At 53.6% G+C, this 20,174-nt stretch overlaps 1 protein-coding gene across 4 annotated transcripts in view; it reads right to left on the bottom strand.

Annotated features, from left to right (window-relative positions):
- Positions 1-20,174, bottom strand: part of CTXN1 (cortexin 1) — a 126,828-nt gene that overhangs the window by 6,951 nt on the left and 99,703 nt on the right. For 2 of the 4 annotated variants that reach the window (XR_011303983.1, XM_069649677.1), the window contains exons 2-3: positions 1,943-2,023; positions 896-1,279 (exon numbers count right to left, since the gene is read on the bottom strand). Coding sequence is in view for 1 of the 4 variants with exons in the window: in XM_069649677.1 (XP_069505778.1) it covers positions 933-1,190 (258 nt within the window). In the remaining 3 variants the exon portion in view is untranslated. Of the gene's footprint in view, positions 1-379; positions 1,280-1,942; positions 2,024-20,174 lie in introns of all 4 variants that reach the window. The other 2 variants (XR_011303982.1, XR_011303981.1) reach the window with 1 other exon arrangement.

Genomic DNA, 20,174 nt, shown 5'->3' on the forward strand with positions numbered 1-20,174 from the left:
AAATACATAAATAAGGAATTCTTCAGCTCCTACAATCAGGACACTGAAGGCCACTGGGTCTGAATCCTTAAATATAGGGGATTTAAATGTCGATGTAGTCAAGAGAACATCAACACCCAAAAAAAACCTGAGATCACTAATAGGACACAATAGCCTATTACTGCCAGCGAAGAACTGCTGACAGCTGTCACCATGGCTGGAGCTTCTGTAGTGCTCCAATTCACCCGAAAGATCTTCACACGTTTTCCCACTTTGAAACCTTCAACGAAACAAAGTCTACATAGAAAAGAGAACCATAAATCTAGAAAAGAATACAATAAGGGCCTTCTGCTAAACTAGGCCCGGAATGATCTCAAATTTTAAAGGCATCCAAACTTACAGGTGGGTCAGCTGTCTCATACACCATTTTGTCTCCACGTCTGATCGCCACATTTTAGGTCAGCATCAAGCTGCCGAGTGCAAAGGCAAACTTTGCTTGGAATCTGGAGAAGGCTTTGAGCTGTCTCTCGAGTCATGCAAGAATTAAGTGCAATTACATGTGGCAATCTTTTATGAAATTCAGTTTTAAGATTAATCTCATGAAGACCAACAGACAGATCCCTTACACATGTCCACATTTTCAATTTCGGAAATGATCAGCCGTGTTTGAGACAGAGGTAAGTGGTAAAAGCCAATTTCCACCTAGATATCACTGGATCAGGGCAGTGGGAATTAGCATGTTTTTAAAATGGAACCTAATCATATTTTACCCCAGAGCTTTATGACTTGATTTAAAGTGGCATTCCTAATCCTTTACCAAGCAACACCACTCAACACGTTAGGCTAATACTGCACAGGTGTTGGGTCACTCTCTATAGGCCCACACACATGTTCCATCAAGAGACTCCCAAAGCACCTTCTTCCTCTTATGGCATTGGTTGGAAGATACAAGTTTACACCAACGCATAGTCAAACTGCCCTCTCTCCAACCCCTCTTTGTGATCTGTCCATGAAGATGCGGGCATTCGGCTGTAGGGATCCAGCAAGATTCGGACGCACCGCACCATCAGGATCACCAGAAACACCATCAGTAATATCACCAGTGCAAAGACTGTCTTTTGTTCAGCATCCATCCCCATGCTGTTGGCAGGATCATCGAGGAGGGTTGGTGACAGCAGCAGTTCATAATCAGTGGTGGATGCATGATTCATTGTAGAGACATCACAGTCTGAATGCGACTGTCGTAGGCTTGTAAAATATGTCTCTTTGGAGGTGATGCTCACTAGACTGCCACAACAATCTGGAATGATAAATAGAGCGTGTATTGAGTTTCTAGAATTTGCAGGCATGTTCTTCAATTGCACAAATGCTCCTTCAGACAGGAAAACAGCTAAACTAAATTTTATAAATAACATACAAAAAGTGACAGCAGGTGTGTTGTATCAGTGAGCAGGAGAGCTACACAAAATTGTTCAATGGTTTAAGCAAAATAAGTGTAGGTAAATAAAGTATTCAATACAAACTATCACAACTGAACAAGAAACCCAACCACTCCAGAAACAAAGAGCCACATGGTGCTGGCCATAGCCCATGAGCTTACATTTAAAGGGGTAGCAAGGGACGACATCCCTGGAGGAACGTTGAGATCTGATGCGGCTAGTGCAGAAGAAACAGGGTCCGGTGATTGACTGGTGTTTGGTGGGGGTGTCACCTGCATGTGACAGGGGAGTTGGCTGGGGAATTAGGGTGCAGTACATCCGTGGGTTGCAGGGGTAACGGGCACATGAGAGAGGAGGGTGGGGGAGCAAGGGTCCCACGTAAAGGACAGCACCAAAGCCGGACCCGGGAAACGTCAAAATGGCCTGTGGGGAACTGTCCTAGAAGCATTACACCTGCTCAGAATAAACTTCCATCATTCCGAATGTAATTCGAAATGATTGACAAAGTGTTAAAGGCAATTTACCCGAAAGATGGACAGCTTCTGAAAGTAGATGCTTAAACTAAATATTTTCATGAAGGACCCAGGAATAATTGGGATTTCCGCCTAGAAAAAAAAATAATTTACAAATGTAAGTTGCACAATTTTCACAACGTAACATGATTCCCAAAAGTAGCGAGGTCTAGATCACCTCCATACATTTGTTTTATGAGTTAAGCACGCCTGTCTGACACAGTTGTAAATCTTCAAAGCTATCTCAGAGAGTGTCGGTTGTGAGCTATACAAACACTTGTGTGCACTGCCCAACTAACTTACATGGGTATCCAGAAATCTTTCACGATAATATATTCCTCTTAACTGCGCGACCAGCATACAGCCGAGTGCTCTATACGTAAATTATACAATAATTGCCGCAAAGTGCACTGATTGCTGTAAAAACGGGTGCCTATGTCAAGGAAAAACTATTGTGTGAGCCCAATTTTCAAAGGTACGTGTGTTTTCTCAGAGGACACAATCAATTTCATATATAAGTTCCAATCAGTGTACATTGCTCATGTCTTGGATGTGGTTCTTTGCAAATAGCATGTTCAGTTGTGTAACCTACCACCACATTTAAATCTATCTGTCTCCTATCCCAATGTACACATGCAGCTATCTTTGTGAAGCCGGCTGAAAGAGTTTGAACGTAGTGTCCATTGTGCTAGCATTTACGTGTTTGTGCAACACAAGAAAGAGCAACAGTATGACAGTGTGTGTGTGCGTGTGTCTGTGCGTGCGCGCGTTCGCGTATCTGTGGGCCCAAGAGATGGTTATTTGCTTGAGTGCTAAACAGTACGTATAGCCAGACAGTACTTCTCTGGTATTCTAGTTAGCTTCATATTAGGCTATGGTGAATAAGTAAATCACTATAATTTAAGAAATACATACATACATACTTACAGGCCGATGCATGGAATTAATGTGCGCCGAAAATTTTGGCGCAAGTGTGCGAAAACGTGCGATTCGCAGTGAAAGAGCGAAAATCGCAGTGCAAGTGCGAATATCGCAGGGAAACCAGCGCACATCTATTCATGGAAGTCCGTGTGCGAGTAAAATCAGAGATGTGCGCTTAAAAAGTGCGCGGCGCACGCCGGCGCACCGGTCATCTAACGGCGTGCGCTAAGGCCACAGCGAAAGCGCACATAACAAAAGTAGGCGGAACACGGGGCGTAACACTCGGAATGGGGAACAACTTGTGAAAATGTGGGCGTCACGGGGGAAGTACAGGAGGCAAGTGCGCGGAACGTCCACATGCTCGCCTACAACACGTATTCATGGAATCGAATAGGGCAAACCAGCGCACGGGAAAAGACGCGCACTGACCCAAACGCGTCCGCCACACGAAGGCAGGCGGTAGCGTCCCTGCGCTGGAAAAAAATGTGCGCCAACATGTGCGCTAACAAAAAGCACGAATATACAGCTCTGATGAATGTCCCATACTGTGGCCCCCTAGGACAAATGACGCGCAAAGGGGTACGCGACAAACAGCGACACCCGCTGTGTGAAAAATTAGCTTGTGCGTGTATTTCGTGTGTGCGCGGGAAGTTTTACACGCGATCGGGCCTGGGGGAGCGGGGTACGTGCATTTCAGGGGTGCGCGTGAAGTTCTACACGCGATCGTGCCTGGGGGAGCGGGATATGTGTATTCCAGTGGTTTGCGGGAAGTTTCAAATGCGATAGGCCCTGTGCGAGTGGGGTGCGTGTATTCCTGGGGTTCGCGTGAAGTTGCACACGCAATTGGCCTGGGTACGTGTGAATCTCGGGTTCACGGGAAGTCTCACACACGATAGGCCCTGTGCGCGTGGGGTGCGTGTATTTCTGGGGTTCGCGTGAAGTTTCACACGCGATTGGCCTGGGTACGTGTAAATCTGGGGTGCGCGGGAAGTTTCACACGCAATTGGCCCCCACTCATGTCCCCTTGCAGCCCCACCCCCCAGCAGTGCAGGGCACCTGCCAGCAGGCCCCCACTCATGTCCCCCAGCACCCCCACCCCCCAGCAGTGCAGGGCACCTGTCAGCAGGCCCCTACTCATGTCCCCCAGCACCCCCACCCCTCCAGCAGTGCAGGGCACCTGCCAGCAGGCCCCCACTCATGTCCCCTTGCACCCCCACCCCCCAGCAGTGAAGGGCACCTGCCAGCAGGCCCCCACTCATGTCCCCTTGCATCCCCATCCCCAGCAGTGCTGAGCACCTGCCAGCAGGCCCCCACTCATGTCCCCTTGCACCCCCACCCCCCAGCAGTGAAGGGCAGCTGCCAGCAGGCCCCCACTCATGTCCCCTTGCACCCCCACCCCCAGCAGTCCAGGGCACCTGCCAGCAGGCCCCCACTCATGTCCCCTTCGACCCCCACCCCCCAGCAGTGCAGGGCACCTGCCAGCAGGCCCCCACTCATGTCCCCTTGCACCCCCAACCCCCAGCAGTGCAGGGCACCTGCCAGCAGGCCCCCACTCATGTCCCCTTGCACCCCCACCCCCCAGCAGTGCAGGGCACCTGCCAGCAGGCCCCCACTCATGTCCCCCAGCACCCCCACCCCCCAGCAGTGCAGGGCACCTGCCAGCAGGCCCCCACTCATATCCCCTTGCACCCCCAGCAGTGCAGGGCACCTGCCAGCAGGCCCCCACTCATGTACCCCTGCACCCCCACTCACCAGCAGTGCAGGGCACCTGCCAGCAGGCCCCCATTCATGTCCCCCAGGACCCCCACCCACCAGCACTGAGGGGCACCTGCCAGCAGGCCCCCACTCATGTCCCACTCATGTCCCACTCATGTCCTCTTGCACCCCCACCCCCCAGCAGTGCAGGGCACCAGCCAGCAGGCCCCCACTCATGTCCCCTTGCAGCCCCACCCCCCAGCAGTGCAGGGCAGCTGCCAGCAGGCCCCCACTCATGTCCCCCAGCACCCCCCAGCAGTGCAGGGCACCTGCCAGCAGGCCCCCACTCATGTCCCCCAGCACCCCCACCCCCCAGCAGTGCAGGGCACCTGCCAGCAGGCCCCCACTCATGTCCCCTTTCACCCCACCCCCCAGCAGTGCAGGGCACCTGCCAGCAGGCCCCCACTCATGTCCCCTTGCACCCCCACCCCCCAGCAGTGCAGGGCACCTGCCAGCAGGCCCCCATTCATGTCCCCTTGCACCCCCACCCCCCAGCAGTGCAGGGCACCTGCCAGCAGGCCCCCACTCATGTCCCAGTCATGTCCCCTTGCACCCCCACCCCCCAGCAGTGCAGGGCATCTGCCAGCAGGCCCCCACTCATGTCCCCCAGCACCCCCACCCTCCAGCAGTGCAGGGCACCTGCCAGCAGGCCCCCACTCATGTCCCCCAGCACCCCCACCCCCCAGCACTGAGGGGCACCTGCCAGCAGGCCCCCACTCATGTCCCACTCATGTCCCCTTGCACCCCACCCAGAGCAGTGAAATGGCGATCCCATGACACAAACCAAAAGTCAACTATGTACATCAACACATGTCCGCCACACGAAGGCAGGCGGTAGCGTCCCTGTGCATTAAATAAATGTGCGCTAACAAAAAGCCGTATATACAGCTCTAATGAATGTCCCATACTGTGGCCCTCTAGGACAAATGACGTGCAAAGTGGTACACGACAAACACGGACACCCGCTGTGTCAAAAATAGTGTGTATTTCGGGGGTGCGCGGGAAGTTTCACACGCGATTGGGCCTGGGCGAACGGGGTACGTGTACTTCAGGGGCTCGTGGCAAGTTTTACACGCGATTGGGCCTGGGCGAGCGGGGTACGTGTACTTCAGGGGCTCGCGGGAAGATTTACATGCGATTGGGCCTGGGCGAGCGGGGTACGTGTACTTCAGGGGCTCGCGGGAAGTTTTACACGCGATTGGGCCTGGGCGAGCGGGGTACGTGTACTTCAGGGGCTCGCGGGAAGTTTTACACGCAATTGGGCCTGGGCGAGCGGCGTACGTGTACTTCAGGGGCTCGCGGGAAGTTTTACACGCGATTGGGCCTGGGCGAGCGGGGTACGTGTACGTCAGGGGCTCGCGGGAAGTTTTACACGTGATTGGGCCTGGGCGAGCGGGGTACGTGTACTTCAGGGGCTCGCGGGAAGTTTTACACGCTATTGGGCCTGGGCGAGCGGGGTACATATACTTCAGGGGCTCGTACGAAGTTTTACATGCGATTGGGCCTGGGCGAGCGGGGTACGTGTATTACTGTGGTGGGCGTGGAAGTACAGGAGGCAAATGCGCGGAACGCCCACACGCACATGCCAAAAAAGACGCGCTAATCCGGAAACACGTATGCCAGCAGGAAGCAGGCATACGTCGACCCGCGCAGCATAAAAGTGCGTGCAAAAAACAAACAAGCTCAGACGCCAGGATGAATATACCGTTCCTAGCAGCAGTGGCCGTGGGATACCGCAGGAGGAGGAGGATAGTCAGTGCCAGAATTTTTACACCCAGAACCAGCCTTTTTGGGATGCCTGATGACCACGTGTATGGGAGGTACAGGTTTCCACCTCACATAATACTCGACCTGGTCAGTGAGTGGGAGGATGACCTCACATCACCCACCCTCTGCTCCCAAGCACTCAGCCCCCTGGAGAAGGTCCTTAATGTACTGCACTTCTTGGCAACTGGATCATTTCAGCGGACAAGTGCCATAGTGGGGGGGTGTCACAGGCCACGCAGTCACGCTGCCTACACCAGGTCTTGGCCATCATGACTGCACGCCCATCAGTACGCAGGCACATATACCTGCCCAGAACACCTGCAGAAAGGCAGGCTGTCGTCCAGGATTTTCACGGGGTGGCACACTTCCCCAAAGTGCTAGGTGCCATTGACTGCACCCATGTGGCTCTACGTCCCCCCAGGGCATCTGAGCACATCTATAGAAACCGCAAGCACTGGCATTTCATCAACGTCCAGGTAGTATGTGATGCCAAGGGAATCATCACCTCAGTATATGCCAACTATCCAGGGTCCACCCACGACAGTTTCATTTACAGAATGTCAACCCTAAACCGGGACCTAGAAGCTGGGCGGCATGGCGATACATGGCTGATCGGTGAGTATAAATGCCACAGCACATGCATGCATGTCAGATACTGAGTAATGTCACAATCCCACTAATGATACCCATCACCACCTCCCCAGGGGACAGTGCCTACCCTCTGAGCACCCACATGATGACGCCAATTCGGAACCCCACCACGCCACCCAAGGTAAGATACAACACAGCCCATATTGCAACCCAGGGCATAGTGGAGCGCACATTCGGAGTGCTCAAGTCACGCTTTCGCTCCCTTGACCGTTCTGGCGGGCAGCTGTTATACGCTCCCCCAGCAGTGTGCAGGATCATAGTGGCAGCATGTGTCCTGCACAACGTTGCAACACGTCGGGGCCTGCCCGTGGACATGGTGGTGCCCCCACATCCCCAACCACATGCACGCCCGCTGCGCATGGGAGGGGAAAGGGCATGGGGTGAGGCAGCCCGTACGCAGCTGGTGGCTAATTACTTCACCTAAAATCACACCCCTGTAGAGTGCACACAGCCCTGGCTCATACCAGCTGACTATCAATGATGATGAGTCAAGTGACAGTCAACTGTCACAACTATACCAGCCTGAGATTGTTCACCTGGAAGTGTTCCATTGTGTGCATCCCTACCTACACAAACACCACCAATGCTGTGTCATCAAAAGACACACTTCTATGCTGCCAAAATCATTACCCCCTTGCAAGATACAACATGACAACAGTGCCATGTCACCCAACACGTCCCCAGCACCGCCACCCAACACACCATGGCATGTCATGCTATGTGAGAGCAAACAAAGGAATCCCCAAAACATGACACAAGTGTCACAAAGTACAGTGTCCCGAATGGAAAATGGCCACACACAATATGCTCCCATTAATGTAGAACTGACAACACACATGACCAAAGACATACCACAATACAATGCAGCTAGCCAACCCCAAACATAGCATTCACATGACAGTACTAAGTTAAAGGATACATAGTCTTACAACCTGGTGATGCTAGCACATCGACCACTTCCAACTGTACAGTGTTGGTGCCACGCAAATCTGGAAGTGCACTTCTTACAACATGAACTCCATCTCCAAAGTAGATGGCCTTGTGAAGACATGAGGAATGAACCTGCAAATTAGGAGGGAGACATGGATGCACAAGCACACATCAATACACCATGCAGTGTATAATACTACAACAATATGCACTAGGAATGTATACACAGTATTGACTACAGACTGCCCACACATGTCATGGGAGTCCAACGTCACTGTGTAAGTCACTGTCACTTGGGCACACCCTTTGCAAGCCCATGGAAACGGGAAGCAGGAGGGGTGTGTGTCTCACGAACCCAAGCATCTAACCCAAACTCAGGACAAGCCTGCATGTGCCCAGCCGGAATACAGTGGATGCCCACGGAAGCCACACAAGGCAACACACTGTAACAAAAACTCAAAAATCAAAAACCAAAAATCAAAAATGGCCATGTGGGGGCCAGAGGGGGTGGGGGAGGCCACCCAGGAGATCCGAGGACAGGGTGCACACCAACAGCCACCTGTGTGGATGTTGCGAAAAAATACACCTCCATGGGCTCATGGCCTGCACGGCTACGCTATCGTGAGAGATTCAGAATCGCTGTGGTCGCTCTCATCACCCTGTGCTGCTGCCGCCACAGGAGGTGGTGGTGCTATGGGAGGCAGCCCACGCAAAGCCCTAGTCTGGTCCTCCATGGCAGCAAGCATGCGGGTGTGGAAGGTCTCGTTCTGGAGGAATATGGTGCGGAGATCCCCATACACCACCTGACGTGATGCCCGGACCTCCTCCCGAGTTGCCTGCATCTCTGCTGAGAGCATACGTGTGACCCGCTCCAGCAGCTGTTCTGTCCTCGTGACAGTGGAAGCCTCAAGGTCCACAAGAGTCTGCCTGAGGTGATGGACTTCTACCCTCAGGGCTTCCCTCTGGCCCTGGGACTCTAAAGAAATGGCTTTCCGCAGAGTGCCCAGGGCCGCCCGTCTGTCCCTGTTGGACGCCAACATGTCCTCCCTGAGTGATCGGCAAATGGAGTCTGTTGCCTGCTGTAATTGCTCCATCTGCCTTTCTGGGGGGACAATGGAAGTGGCCACCCTCTCCATAGCTTGAGCCATCATCTCAGATGCTGCTGCCTGTTGGTTTGCCATACCGTATATGGATTTCTCCCATGCGGTATTGCCTGGTGGCGTACGGCCACCGCGTTGGCGGGCTCCACACCTGTCTGGGGCAAGGCGAACTGTGCCTTGCTGTGTCGGCACTGCCTGAGGCTGCAGGACTGCATTCCCCCTCTGATCTGCTGGCCCAGGAACAGGATCAGATGTTGTGGAGTGTGGCTCTGCATCCGTAACCACCAAAGGCAGACCTACCAACACTGACATCCCCATAGTGGGCTGTACCCCTGGTGCAGGTGGGTCGGGCAGAACAGAATCCCTCCCAGAAACACCTACCTGCGAAGCCACATAGGTCTCATCATCCGAATCAACACCTGAATAGAGGTCTGGGGAGGTGCACCCAGAGACACCCCTGGAGAGAACGGTCTGCAGCAAGAGTGGGTTTTCACCCACCACCACACCCCGTCCCCAACTGGTGCCCGGTCGTGCCTGAGATCCCTCCTGGGTCTGCACCATCTCCTCACCCTCAACAGCATCAAGTGCGTCATCCCCTGCAGAAACATGAAAGACAAAAAATGGAAACAGGCATTAGCACCATGGCACACAATTAGACCTCACAAGCTACAGAACCAGTACTTGATTGACACATGTCCCACATGACTATAACCCTCCCATGCATGCACTGTCACTGAGTTTGAAGGGGAGGAAAATGTCAGACACTGATGACACCAAGATGGAAGAGCAACACATTAGCCTGTGAGTGGCATGTCCAATCCACATACATGACACATGCCATCACACAGATGGCATGTACCATAGGCATGTCACATATCGTTTGACAATAGGGCTGAGAAATGCGTAGTGAAAGTGGGAGGATCGAAACAATCAGCCTGAATGAACAATGAGAAATACGGAACAATGTTGTGGCAAGATGCCACTTCAAGGGCAACTGGCGTGATGTTGCACAAAATGTCTACTGTGGGCAGAAGGGATACTGTAATACCCAAATCCAGGGGCGCAGAATGTTTTGGATGCACATGGGTGACCCAAACCACTCAGGCACACACACCCTCACCTGGCACTCAATCAGAACCCCTCACACACACAACATACACATGGATCACACACACATGCATGTGCACTTACCGGACAATGCCTCGTAATCTGGCAGTTCTCCCACACCTTGGATCTGTTCGTCTGTGGCGTAGGTCCCAGCAACAGACTCATGTACAGTGAGTTCAATGTCCTCTTGTGGAGACCCACCTCCAGTCACCAGAGTAGCGGCATGACTTTAGGCCAGCTTTTTCTTTGCCCTGCGCTTAAGGTCATTCCAGCGCTTGTAGCACTCACCAGCTGTGCACCTCACTAATCCAAGGGCACTTATGATGTCCGCGACGGTCTGCCAGTGTGCCTGACGTTGAGCAGGTGTGGTCTTGCACCCTGAAGTGATCAACATTTCGCTGTCATGTGCGGCCACATACTGCACAAGTGCATCACGTTCGGCATCATTGAAGCTAGGCTTCCTTTGCGTGCCGGACTGCGTAGCCGTGTCTGGGGTATCAGCCTGTAGTGGACGAGCACTCTTCCTCTTTTTTTGGAAGGTGGTGGGGATCCTGAGTGGCCTATGCCGCTCTGGCCACTAGGGGCAGGAGCACCGGTGGACTGGGTAGTTGGAGTGTGGATATGCACACTGAGCATGGGACTTGGTGCAGGCATTGGCTGAAGTGTTACGTAGTCAGGGGGAACGTTAGTAAGATGGACTGGGACCAACACTGCCCTGGCTGGGAGAGTCAGAGCTGGGGTGGATGGAGCTGCAGCTGCCCCTGCAGCCTCCCCACCCTGCCTACTCGGGGCAGCAGATGACATAGCTGCCCCTGATTTACGTGGCCTGGTGACACCAACTTGCACCGCCAAACGTGGCCTAGACTTGGCGACCTGGAAGTCAGCCTGGGAGTCACCCTCTGCCAGGTCAGGTGCCACAATGGGCCGGTCCAACAAGGGCTGAGCAGAGATGGTGTCAGCCACGTTTCCCTCAACTATGGGGGGGTATGGGTGTCCCTGACTGGTGCTCCACACATGGGGGGCTAGGGGTACCCTGCAAATCCCGGCCACGTCCCCTACCGCGCCCACCACAGCCACCTCTTGAGGCTCGGCCACCTTTGCCACCCTTACCGCTTGGTCGCCTCCCAACCATGGCACTGATGTTGTTGTGCGTATGGGAGTTGCAGCAAACTATTGTCCTGGGCAATAGGGGGTCAAAGGGGTAGTGTACTAGATGGAATTCGTACCCTAGTGCTCTAGCAAGGCTGTATGTGACCCCTGGGGAAAGATGACGGGTCATGCAACGCACGGCACCCCAAAAACAGAAAATAACGTGCACGCAACCCCTCGTAGACCACGTGCGTGGAAAAATGAACCCGCACTACGCTGTCGCACCCAGAAACACAAAAATGAACGTACGCGTGTTACACGCAGCCTACAATGACCTCTGAAGGGGTACGCGACACACGGGGCAAGCACAGTTGGTAAATCCGTGCGCGACTCACCGTCTGCCTGGAAAATGAGCGTGAAAAATACGCGCGTGTGCGCTTTGGCAACACCCCCGCCAAAAGAGACAGGACAAAAGAAGAAGTGAACGCTGTTTGAGGAAACAGGCCCAACAGAAAATCAGAAAAAAGCTGTCAGAGGTAACAGGGAGTACGAACTAGAAACGCTGTGAAGTAAATCGCGTGTGAACCGACAAGAAGTACAGAATTCACCCACTCGCTCTCCACGAAAAGCACGTACAAGGAAATGACGTCCTACACACACCTTTTGAACCGGCCCACAGGTCCAATGTCACTTCCGCGTATACGCGCTAAGGCCCTAACCTCCAATTACACGAGCTGACACTTGGACGTGCAGTTCTTGGATGTGTAACATGCACCCGGGTTCAGGGAAACGCCCGTGCACGCACGTCACAGACGCGCTTACGCGATGAGGGCCTTTCGTCCAATGATATTGCATACGTGTGCTGACGCGCTTACGTGCTAAGGGCCTTTCCTCGAATTACACGCTGACGTGCAAGATTTTCACGTACCAAATCACTCCGTATCAAGCTGGCCACGCGTACACACACAGAAGACCACGCTCCTGCCCAGAAGGCCATTTTCCTGCCCCCCAGATCCCCGAGCACGCTCCCACCAGCCATCTGCTGCTGCCTGTCTGCCTGCTGCCCAGGTGCCCTGCTATTTGGTGCCTGCACGTCAGCCATCTGCAGGGGTCCAGTTGCTGTGTCCACCCCTGCTGGAACAGAAGACTCCCGACTGGGATTCCATCGCTCCACAGCCCAGCCCCAGGACCCAGTTGCCCACCCACTCCTGCCTCTGGGGTTGCCATGTCGGGCACTACACCATCTGGCACCACTGGCAACCCCCAGCCAGAGAGGCAGAGGGCCACCAGCTTCACTGCCACCGAAGTTGGTGTCCTGGTGGAGCATGTCCTGGGGCATTATGATGCCCTCTTCGGAACATCACGCGCCAACAAGGAAGGACGGGAGAGGATCTGGGACGACGTAGTGGTTGCCATCAACGTGGAGGGGGTGGCAACCTGCGACATCAAGCACGTCAAGAAGCGCTGAGAGGACTTCAGGTCCAGGACCCTCCACAAGGCCCGGCGCCTCGCCGAGGGGGGCCGGGCACGTCTGAGTGCCATCCAGATGAGGGTCCTGGAACGCGTAGGCCCAGCGCTCCACGCCCAGATCCTTGGGAGGCAGACCCGTCTGGAGTTGAGCGGTAAGTGGCCAAGCATTGCTGTGTGAGACAGTGCATGTTGCAGTGTGCTGGTAGTCTGATGCTTGCCTGTATGTGTGACATAGGCCATGTATGGATATGTGTGTGTGCAGGGACATCATGGTCATGCATGTGAGACCAGTTATGTGTGAGCCACATGGTTGGTGCATGTGATTTAAAGCAACATGGGGAGCTCTATGTGGAATGCACACATGAATGCATGGCTGTCTCTGTTCCTGGACATGGAGGGGGGGGTGAGGAATGGGTGCTGATGTCATGTACATGTATGGTGCACATGTGTGTGTGTGTGCCTGAGAAGTGTGTGTGTGACTTTGAAACGCCATGGATGCATGTGACTTTGAAGGCAACATCTTGGTTTACAGGGGCCCTTCTACATGGATGTTGATGTTGATTGCAGGCGCACGGACTGTTTCTGCATGTGTGTTGTGTGCATTCACCCATGTTTTGTGGAATGACAGGATGGAAGTGACATTTGACAGTGCCACTCATGTGTTATTGCTTCCTGTCGAGGGTATTTTGTACTGTACCCTGATGCTTGTGTTCTATGTCTCCCTCTACGCAGCGTCAAGTGAAGAAGAGCGCGGAGACGGCGCTGTGGAGCCAAGCGGCGGGGATGCCTCCACTGGACGGCGACACAAGGCCCAGCCACCCTCCCAGGAATTACCATCATCCGGGAGCGAGGGGGCTGGTGCTGCGTCTGCCTCAACGGCTGTGGCGGAAGGGCCGGGTGAGCCCCCACAGGGGCTTCCAATGGCGGCAGACGGTGTGGATACATCCAGGTTGGTGGTCTCCACAGAGGAGGAGGAGCCCGCTACTGAGCCGCACATGGGGCGTGGTGGGGGTAGTACCACTGGTGCAAGTGGTGCAGTCCAGGGCCAGGAGGCAGCACAGGTCACCGCGGAGGGGCCTGTGCATGTCGCTGTCCTTGACCCTGTGACTGCACCATCATGCACCAGCAGGGAGGCCCCATCCCAGGCCCGTCCGCAGGTAGGGGAGAGTGCCATATCACCTGCCTCTCCAGTACCTGCGGGCGAGGGGTCCCGTGACCGTATGGGATCCGTCCTGGTGGGTGTCGCATTGCGCACGCGTGTCATTAGTGATGACGTGCGTACTTCCTGGGGGAGAACGCACGCCATCACGAAGAGCAGCATTGTGACGTGGCACTGCTGGGAGGGGCCCTGGTCGGAGGGTTCCTACATGTGACGCGCACTCTGGCTGACCTCTCCTCCTCTGTGGAGGCTATGCGCCGGTCGTTCTCCACATCGTCTTCCGGCCCAGATTCCACCAGGGCCCCCTGTGGACCTGGCCTGACCAACACAGCCAGCTTGGTGGAGATCCCATCCCTGCCACAGTCGGCAGTTGGCGGTCCAGCAGGCACCATCGGACAGGGCACATGGAAAGCAGCAGCAGGAGCAGGCTGTAGGTGGGAGCAATGATGGATCCGGGCCATCAACATCGGAGGGGCAGGCATCGGCCGGAGGGCAGGAGGACCCTGGCCGGGAAGTGTCTTCCGTGTGGCAGCGGTTGGGCCATGCGATAGATGCGGAGCGGCAGCGGGCGGAAGAGGCACGGCTCACGATGGTCAGGGCGGAGAACTCCATGCGTAGGGCCCTGAGGCGGGCCGAGTGCCTCGAGGCCATTCGCAGGGACCTGGAGCTCCAGTTGTCATCGTCCCTGCGAACCCTCGGGGCCATGGAAGAGGACCGCCTCCGGGAGATCGAGCAGGAGTTCGATGATGCCCTGGCCCGGAAAATCAACATGTGAGCCGTTGGACTTGCCCGCTGCCCTTGTAAATAGTTATTAGGTTAGTGTAAGGTTTCCTTTGGTTTTTTCTTTATTTTGGACCTTTTGGACAATGGACCACATTTTTGTATATAGTTTTTTTATTAGGTAGTAGTTTTTGATAGGTTTCATTTCTTCAGTTGGGATCATGGACCCTGGATTGATCATCTGTATATAGTTAACTGTTGGATTCTATTTTTTTTTTTGGATTTCCCCATGGAGCAATGGTTTTCACTTTTGTTTTTCACTTGGATTTCATTTTTGGAACTGTGACTTTGGACAGCTTTCCTTTGGATTATGATTAGTTGTTTTTCATTATTTTACGGACATGCAGCTTTTCTTTTTTAATTTCCATTGTCGTTTGTTTGATTTTAATTCCATTCATGTTGCTTTTAATACATTTTTTTCTTCAAACTTCAATGTGTGGTATTATCTCATTGGTTTCATGCATGTCATGATATGGGTTTTGAGATTCACTTGCACCCATTGTGTGTGTGTGTGACGGACATGTGTTCATTTACATACTTGCCATTGGGGTTGTATCATGTAATTGGCATTTCTATATGGGTGGATGCAATACTTGGGTGGGTCTTTGGCATGTGGAGGCTGGCCATAAGGGCCAGGGATCTAGATTGTGATGACGTGTTGGCTGGGGGACATGTGTCAGGGCCTGCAGGCAGGTGCCCCACACTGCTGGGGGGTGGGGGTGCAGGGGACATGTGTAAGGGCCTGTTGGCAGGTGCCCCGCACTGCTGGCGGGTGGGTGTGCAAGGGGACATGAGTGGGGGCCTGCTGGCAGGTGACCCTCAGTGCTGGGGGTGGGGGTGCAAGGGGACATGAGTGGGGGCCTGCTGGCAGGTGCCCTGCACTGCTGGGGGGGGTGGGGGTGCAAGGGGACATGAGTGGGACATGAGTGGGGGCCTGCTGGCAGGTGTCCCACACTGCTGGGGGGTGGGGGTCCAAGGGGACATGAGTGGGACATGAGTGGGGGCCTGCTGGCAGGTGCCCCGCACTGCTGGGGGGTGGGTGTGCAAGGGGACATGAGTGGGGGCCTGCTGCCAGGTGCCCCTCAGTGCTGGGGGTTGGGGGTGCAAGGGGACATGAGTGGGGCCTGCTGGCAGGTGCCCCTCAGTGCTGGGGGTGCAAGGGGACATGAGTGGGGGCCTGCTGGTAGGTGACCCTCAGTGCTGGGGGGTGGAGGTGCAAGGGGACATGAGTGGGGGCCTGCTGGCAGGTGCCCTGCACTGCTGGGGGGTGGGGGTGCAAGGGGACATGAGTGGGGGCCTGCTGGCAGGTGCCCCGCACTGCTGGGGGTGGGTGTGCAAGGGGAAATGAGTGGGGGCCTCCTGGCAGGTGCCCCGCACTGCTGGGGGTGGGTGTGCAAGGGGACATGAGTGGGGGCCTGCTGGCAGGTGCCCCTCAGTGCAGGGGGGTGGGGGTGCAAGGGGACATGAGTGGGGGCCTGCTGGCAGGTGCCCCGCACTGCTGGGGGTGGGTGTGCAAGGGGACATGAGTGGGGGCCTGCTGGCAGGTGCCCCTCAGTGCAGGGGGGTGGGGGTGCAAGGGGACATGAGTGGGGGCCTGCTGGCAGGTGCCCCTCAGTGCTGGGGGTGGAAGGGGACATGAGTGGGGGCCTGTTGGCAGGTGCCCCACACTGCTGGGGGGTGGGTGTGCAAGGGAACATGAGTGGGGGCCTGCTGGCAGGTGCCCTGCACTGCTGGGGGGTGGGGGTGCAAGGGGACATGAGTGGGGGCCTGCTGGCAGGTGCCCCTCAGTGCTGGGGGGTGGGTGTGCAAGGGAACATGAGTGGGGGCCTGCTGGCAGGTGCCCTGCACTGCTGGGGGGTGGGGGTCCAGGGGGACATGAGAGGGGGCCTGCTGGCAGGTGCCCTGCACTGCTGGGGGGTGGTGCTGCAAGGGGACATGAGTGGGGACCTGCTGCCAGGTGCCCCTGACTGCTGGGGGGTGGGGGTGCAAGGGGACATGAGTGGTACATGAGTGGGGGCCTGCTGGCAGGTGCCCTTCACTGCTGGGGGGTGGGTGTGCAAGGGGACATGAGTGGGGCCCTGCTGGCAGGTGACCAACAGTGCTGGGGGGTGGGGGTGCAAGGGGACATGAGTGGGGGCCTGCTGGCAGGTGCCCTGCACTGCTGGGGGGTGGGGGTGCTGGGGGAGATGAGTGTGTGCCTGCTGGCAGGTGCCCTGCACTGCTGTGTGGTGGGGGTGCAAGGGGGTAATGCGTTGGTGATCACTAGTGCAAGGTGACATGTGGCTTGGCTGGGGGGGCTTGCCCATGGTGGATGGGCTGCCTGCGGGACATGACCAGGAGTGCAGGGTAGTCCCCTGTGGTGTGGTCTGCCTGCAGGGGCCGTGGAGGGTGTAGACGGAACACCTGGGAGGACCCACACTGCCAATTCACATGTAGGACTCCCCCAAAATACACGTACCCCACTCGCACAGGGCCTATCGCGTGTGAAACTTGCCCGCACCCCAGTAATACACGTACCCTGCTGAAATCGCGTGTGGAACATCCCGCGCAGCCCAGTAATACACGCACCCTGCTGAAATCGTGTGTGGAACTTCCCGCGCACCCCAGTAATGCACGCACCCTGCTGAAATCGCGTGTGGAACTTCCCGCGCACCCCAGTAATACAGGTACCCTGCTGTGATCGCGTGTTACACTTCCACGCACCCCAGAAATACACGTACCCTGCTGTAATCGCGTGTGGAACTGCCCGCGCACCCCAGTAATACACGTTCCCGCTCGCCGTTTGCTGTTTGGCAGCCCTGTATACTGGTCCAGGGTTAGCGCAGCCCTTTGCGATGAATTGGGAATTTTGATGGCTTTTCATTGTGCGAGGGCGTTCTTGGAGGCGTAACTGGTGCCATGGCTGGTTTTGGAGGCTGAAATCCATGAATACGTTGTGCACGGATATCGATTTTAGCAAACGCAGCTGGCGCAGACATTCGCACGTGCACACTGTGCGCCAGCCACGTGCACCACTTTTGTGCGAAATTCTATGAATTACCCTGATAATATTAGGACTAAAAGGAGAATGGTGCAGCGCAGTCATAATGTTGAGAAAATAAATTAGAGGTTGGTAAGATGGTGGTACGGCTTATCCATGGGAGAAAGAAAAGGGATCGCTACCCCAGACTCATTCCCGACATTACCTGGAAAATTGGGTAATGTAATAAACAAAGTTTGTCAATCCCTATCAAAATCATGGCTGGATGTTAAACGGCCTGTCTATGATAGAGAGGCTGTCAAGAGAAGAGGTCTGTTGAGAGCAGACATAAGGACAGTAAAGAAGAACATCCAAAAAAGCGAAGAACTGAAGGCGGCAGAAATAAAATCCTTAAAACAGAAGTATAGACTGTGGCTGAGATATCGGAAGGTACAGAAATGTATACAAAGAAATCAAGATTTATTGTCCAGTCTAATTAAAAAAGTTTCTAGGGCCATATGGTGGACCATAAATAGAAGGGGTTCATTACAGACCCCTGCACAAGAATCTGGTGTCCCCGAACAGGATTGGGTTAACTTTCTGCAGGCTAAGTTCAGCGGAGGTGAAGGGAAGACAATGACGAGTAGAGAACCTGTGGCTAAACCGACAATCTGGGACTGCCGTTTTGACACTGAGGACGTAGAGTCAGTGATTAGGAAGCTTAACAATTCTCGAGCAAGCGGACCAGACGGAGTGACAAATAGGCTGAGATATTCTGTAACCTTTTCGATCAAATAGCTAAGACCCGTATCTGCTCAGAGTCGTGGCATAATGCAATTGTAATCCCAATATACAAAACGGGAGAGAGAGGATTACCAGAGAACTACAGACTAATCTCACTAGTAGACGCAACATCAAAGGTGTTTGCCAATCTGATACTGCGAGAATTACATAAATGGGCAGAAGCGTCAAACTGCTTGCACACGCTTCAAACAGTGTTTAGGAGGGGGGTAGGTACCTTACAGAGTGGCATGACACTTCATGCGTGCATTTCTGATATTGACGGCAGAGAACCGAAAAACCTGTATGTTGCAGCTATCGATTTATCTGCAGCTTTTGACAATGGTGATATACCTTGTCTTTGGGCAAAGTTAGATAGATGGGGCATTGACAAAGGTTTGCTTGGCATGATTCGAATGCTATACTCGAACAATAACACAAAAGTGAGGTTAAGTACTAGGGGAGAGCTGTCCAGGAACATTCCCGTAACCAGGGTCATACCACAGGGCTACGAGTTTGCAGCTACTCTATTTAATCTGTACTTATCAGACCTGTGGGAGGAGGCAAATAAGTGGGAAGGCTATGCACCAAGATGGATGGATTTGAGAGTAGGCTGCTTAGCATATGCCGATGATAGACTACACTGTGGCAGGTTTACAGCATTGCCTAAACGGCATGATGAATTACTTGGCTCGCAACCACTTGAAAGTAAATCCAGCTAAATCTTACATAATGAAATTTAGTAAGAGGAAAACAAAGACTCATTATACATGGAAGATAAACGATACACCTATTTAGAAGGTAGAATGCATTCGCTATCTTGGATACTTTGTTTCCTATAAGCAGAAGAATAGAACTGAAGAACTCAAGTTCAAGGAGAAGGTAGGAGCTGGTACTTCACTATTAAAAGGCAGTGAAGAGAGAGTTCTGTGAGTTGTCGCTACTCCCGATGATTGGGTTCTATAGAGCAAAAACATCTGCCACAGTATTATATGGCTGCCAACTATAATAACAGGACATTTTTTGACAGAATATAAGGTAGGAATTTGAAAAGTGTTTTAGGTCTTCCTCGTTCAGTACTGGTGAGTGTAATCCAGCTTGAACTGGGTCTGGTCTCATGGTGGGCACAAATGATAAAGAGGATGCTCTCCTTCTTCTTTAAATTGTCAAGAGCAGAGACACCACAGATTGATTTCTACCTGTTTAATATGATACAAAAAGAGCAGAACCTATTTTTATGTACATTTAAGGAAAAATGTGGTCTCTTTATGGAACAACTCGGTCTAAGTGATCTTGTTTCCAAAGGGTCATTAAAAGGGAAGATAAAAAACAGGACACCATTGCTGATATGCAAGATCTAAACAGGGAGAGAACTAGAATACATTCCAAGTAGTTAAGTTAAACTGTATGTGAACACATTTCCATAAAACAAATATAGAAAATGATATTTGAAATTCAGAGTCAATTGCCTACCAACGTTGGATGTGATAGGCCCCAATTTAGAGATCCCGGAAGAATTACGAAAGTGTAGATTGTGTGGAGAAGAGTGCACATTGTTAAAACATTTGGTACTTTACTGTCTGGAGATGATGACTGAAATGATTGCACACTTCCGTCCCTTTATAAACTCACCTTCTGCTATAACATCCTAAGGGTTTTGGCATAGGCTAATGATGACCTCTCAACTGTCACTTATGGTGGCACTAGTTACATTTTTTCTGACTACCTTTGTTAATATTGAAAGGTTAATGGGTCAGGCACAACTAGAGGTGCGAA

The sequence above is a fragment of the Ambystoma mexicanum genome, chromosome 1p, assembly GCF_040938575.1.
Source record: "Ambystoma mexicanum isolate Mex_15411 chromosome 1p, UKY_AmexF1_1, whole genome shotgun sequence".
NCBI classification, from domain to species: Eukaryota; Metazoa; Chordata; class Amphibia; order Caudata; family Ambystomatidae; genus Ambystoma; species Ambystoma mexicanum.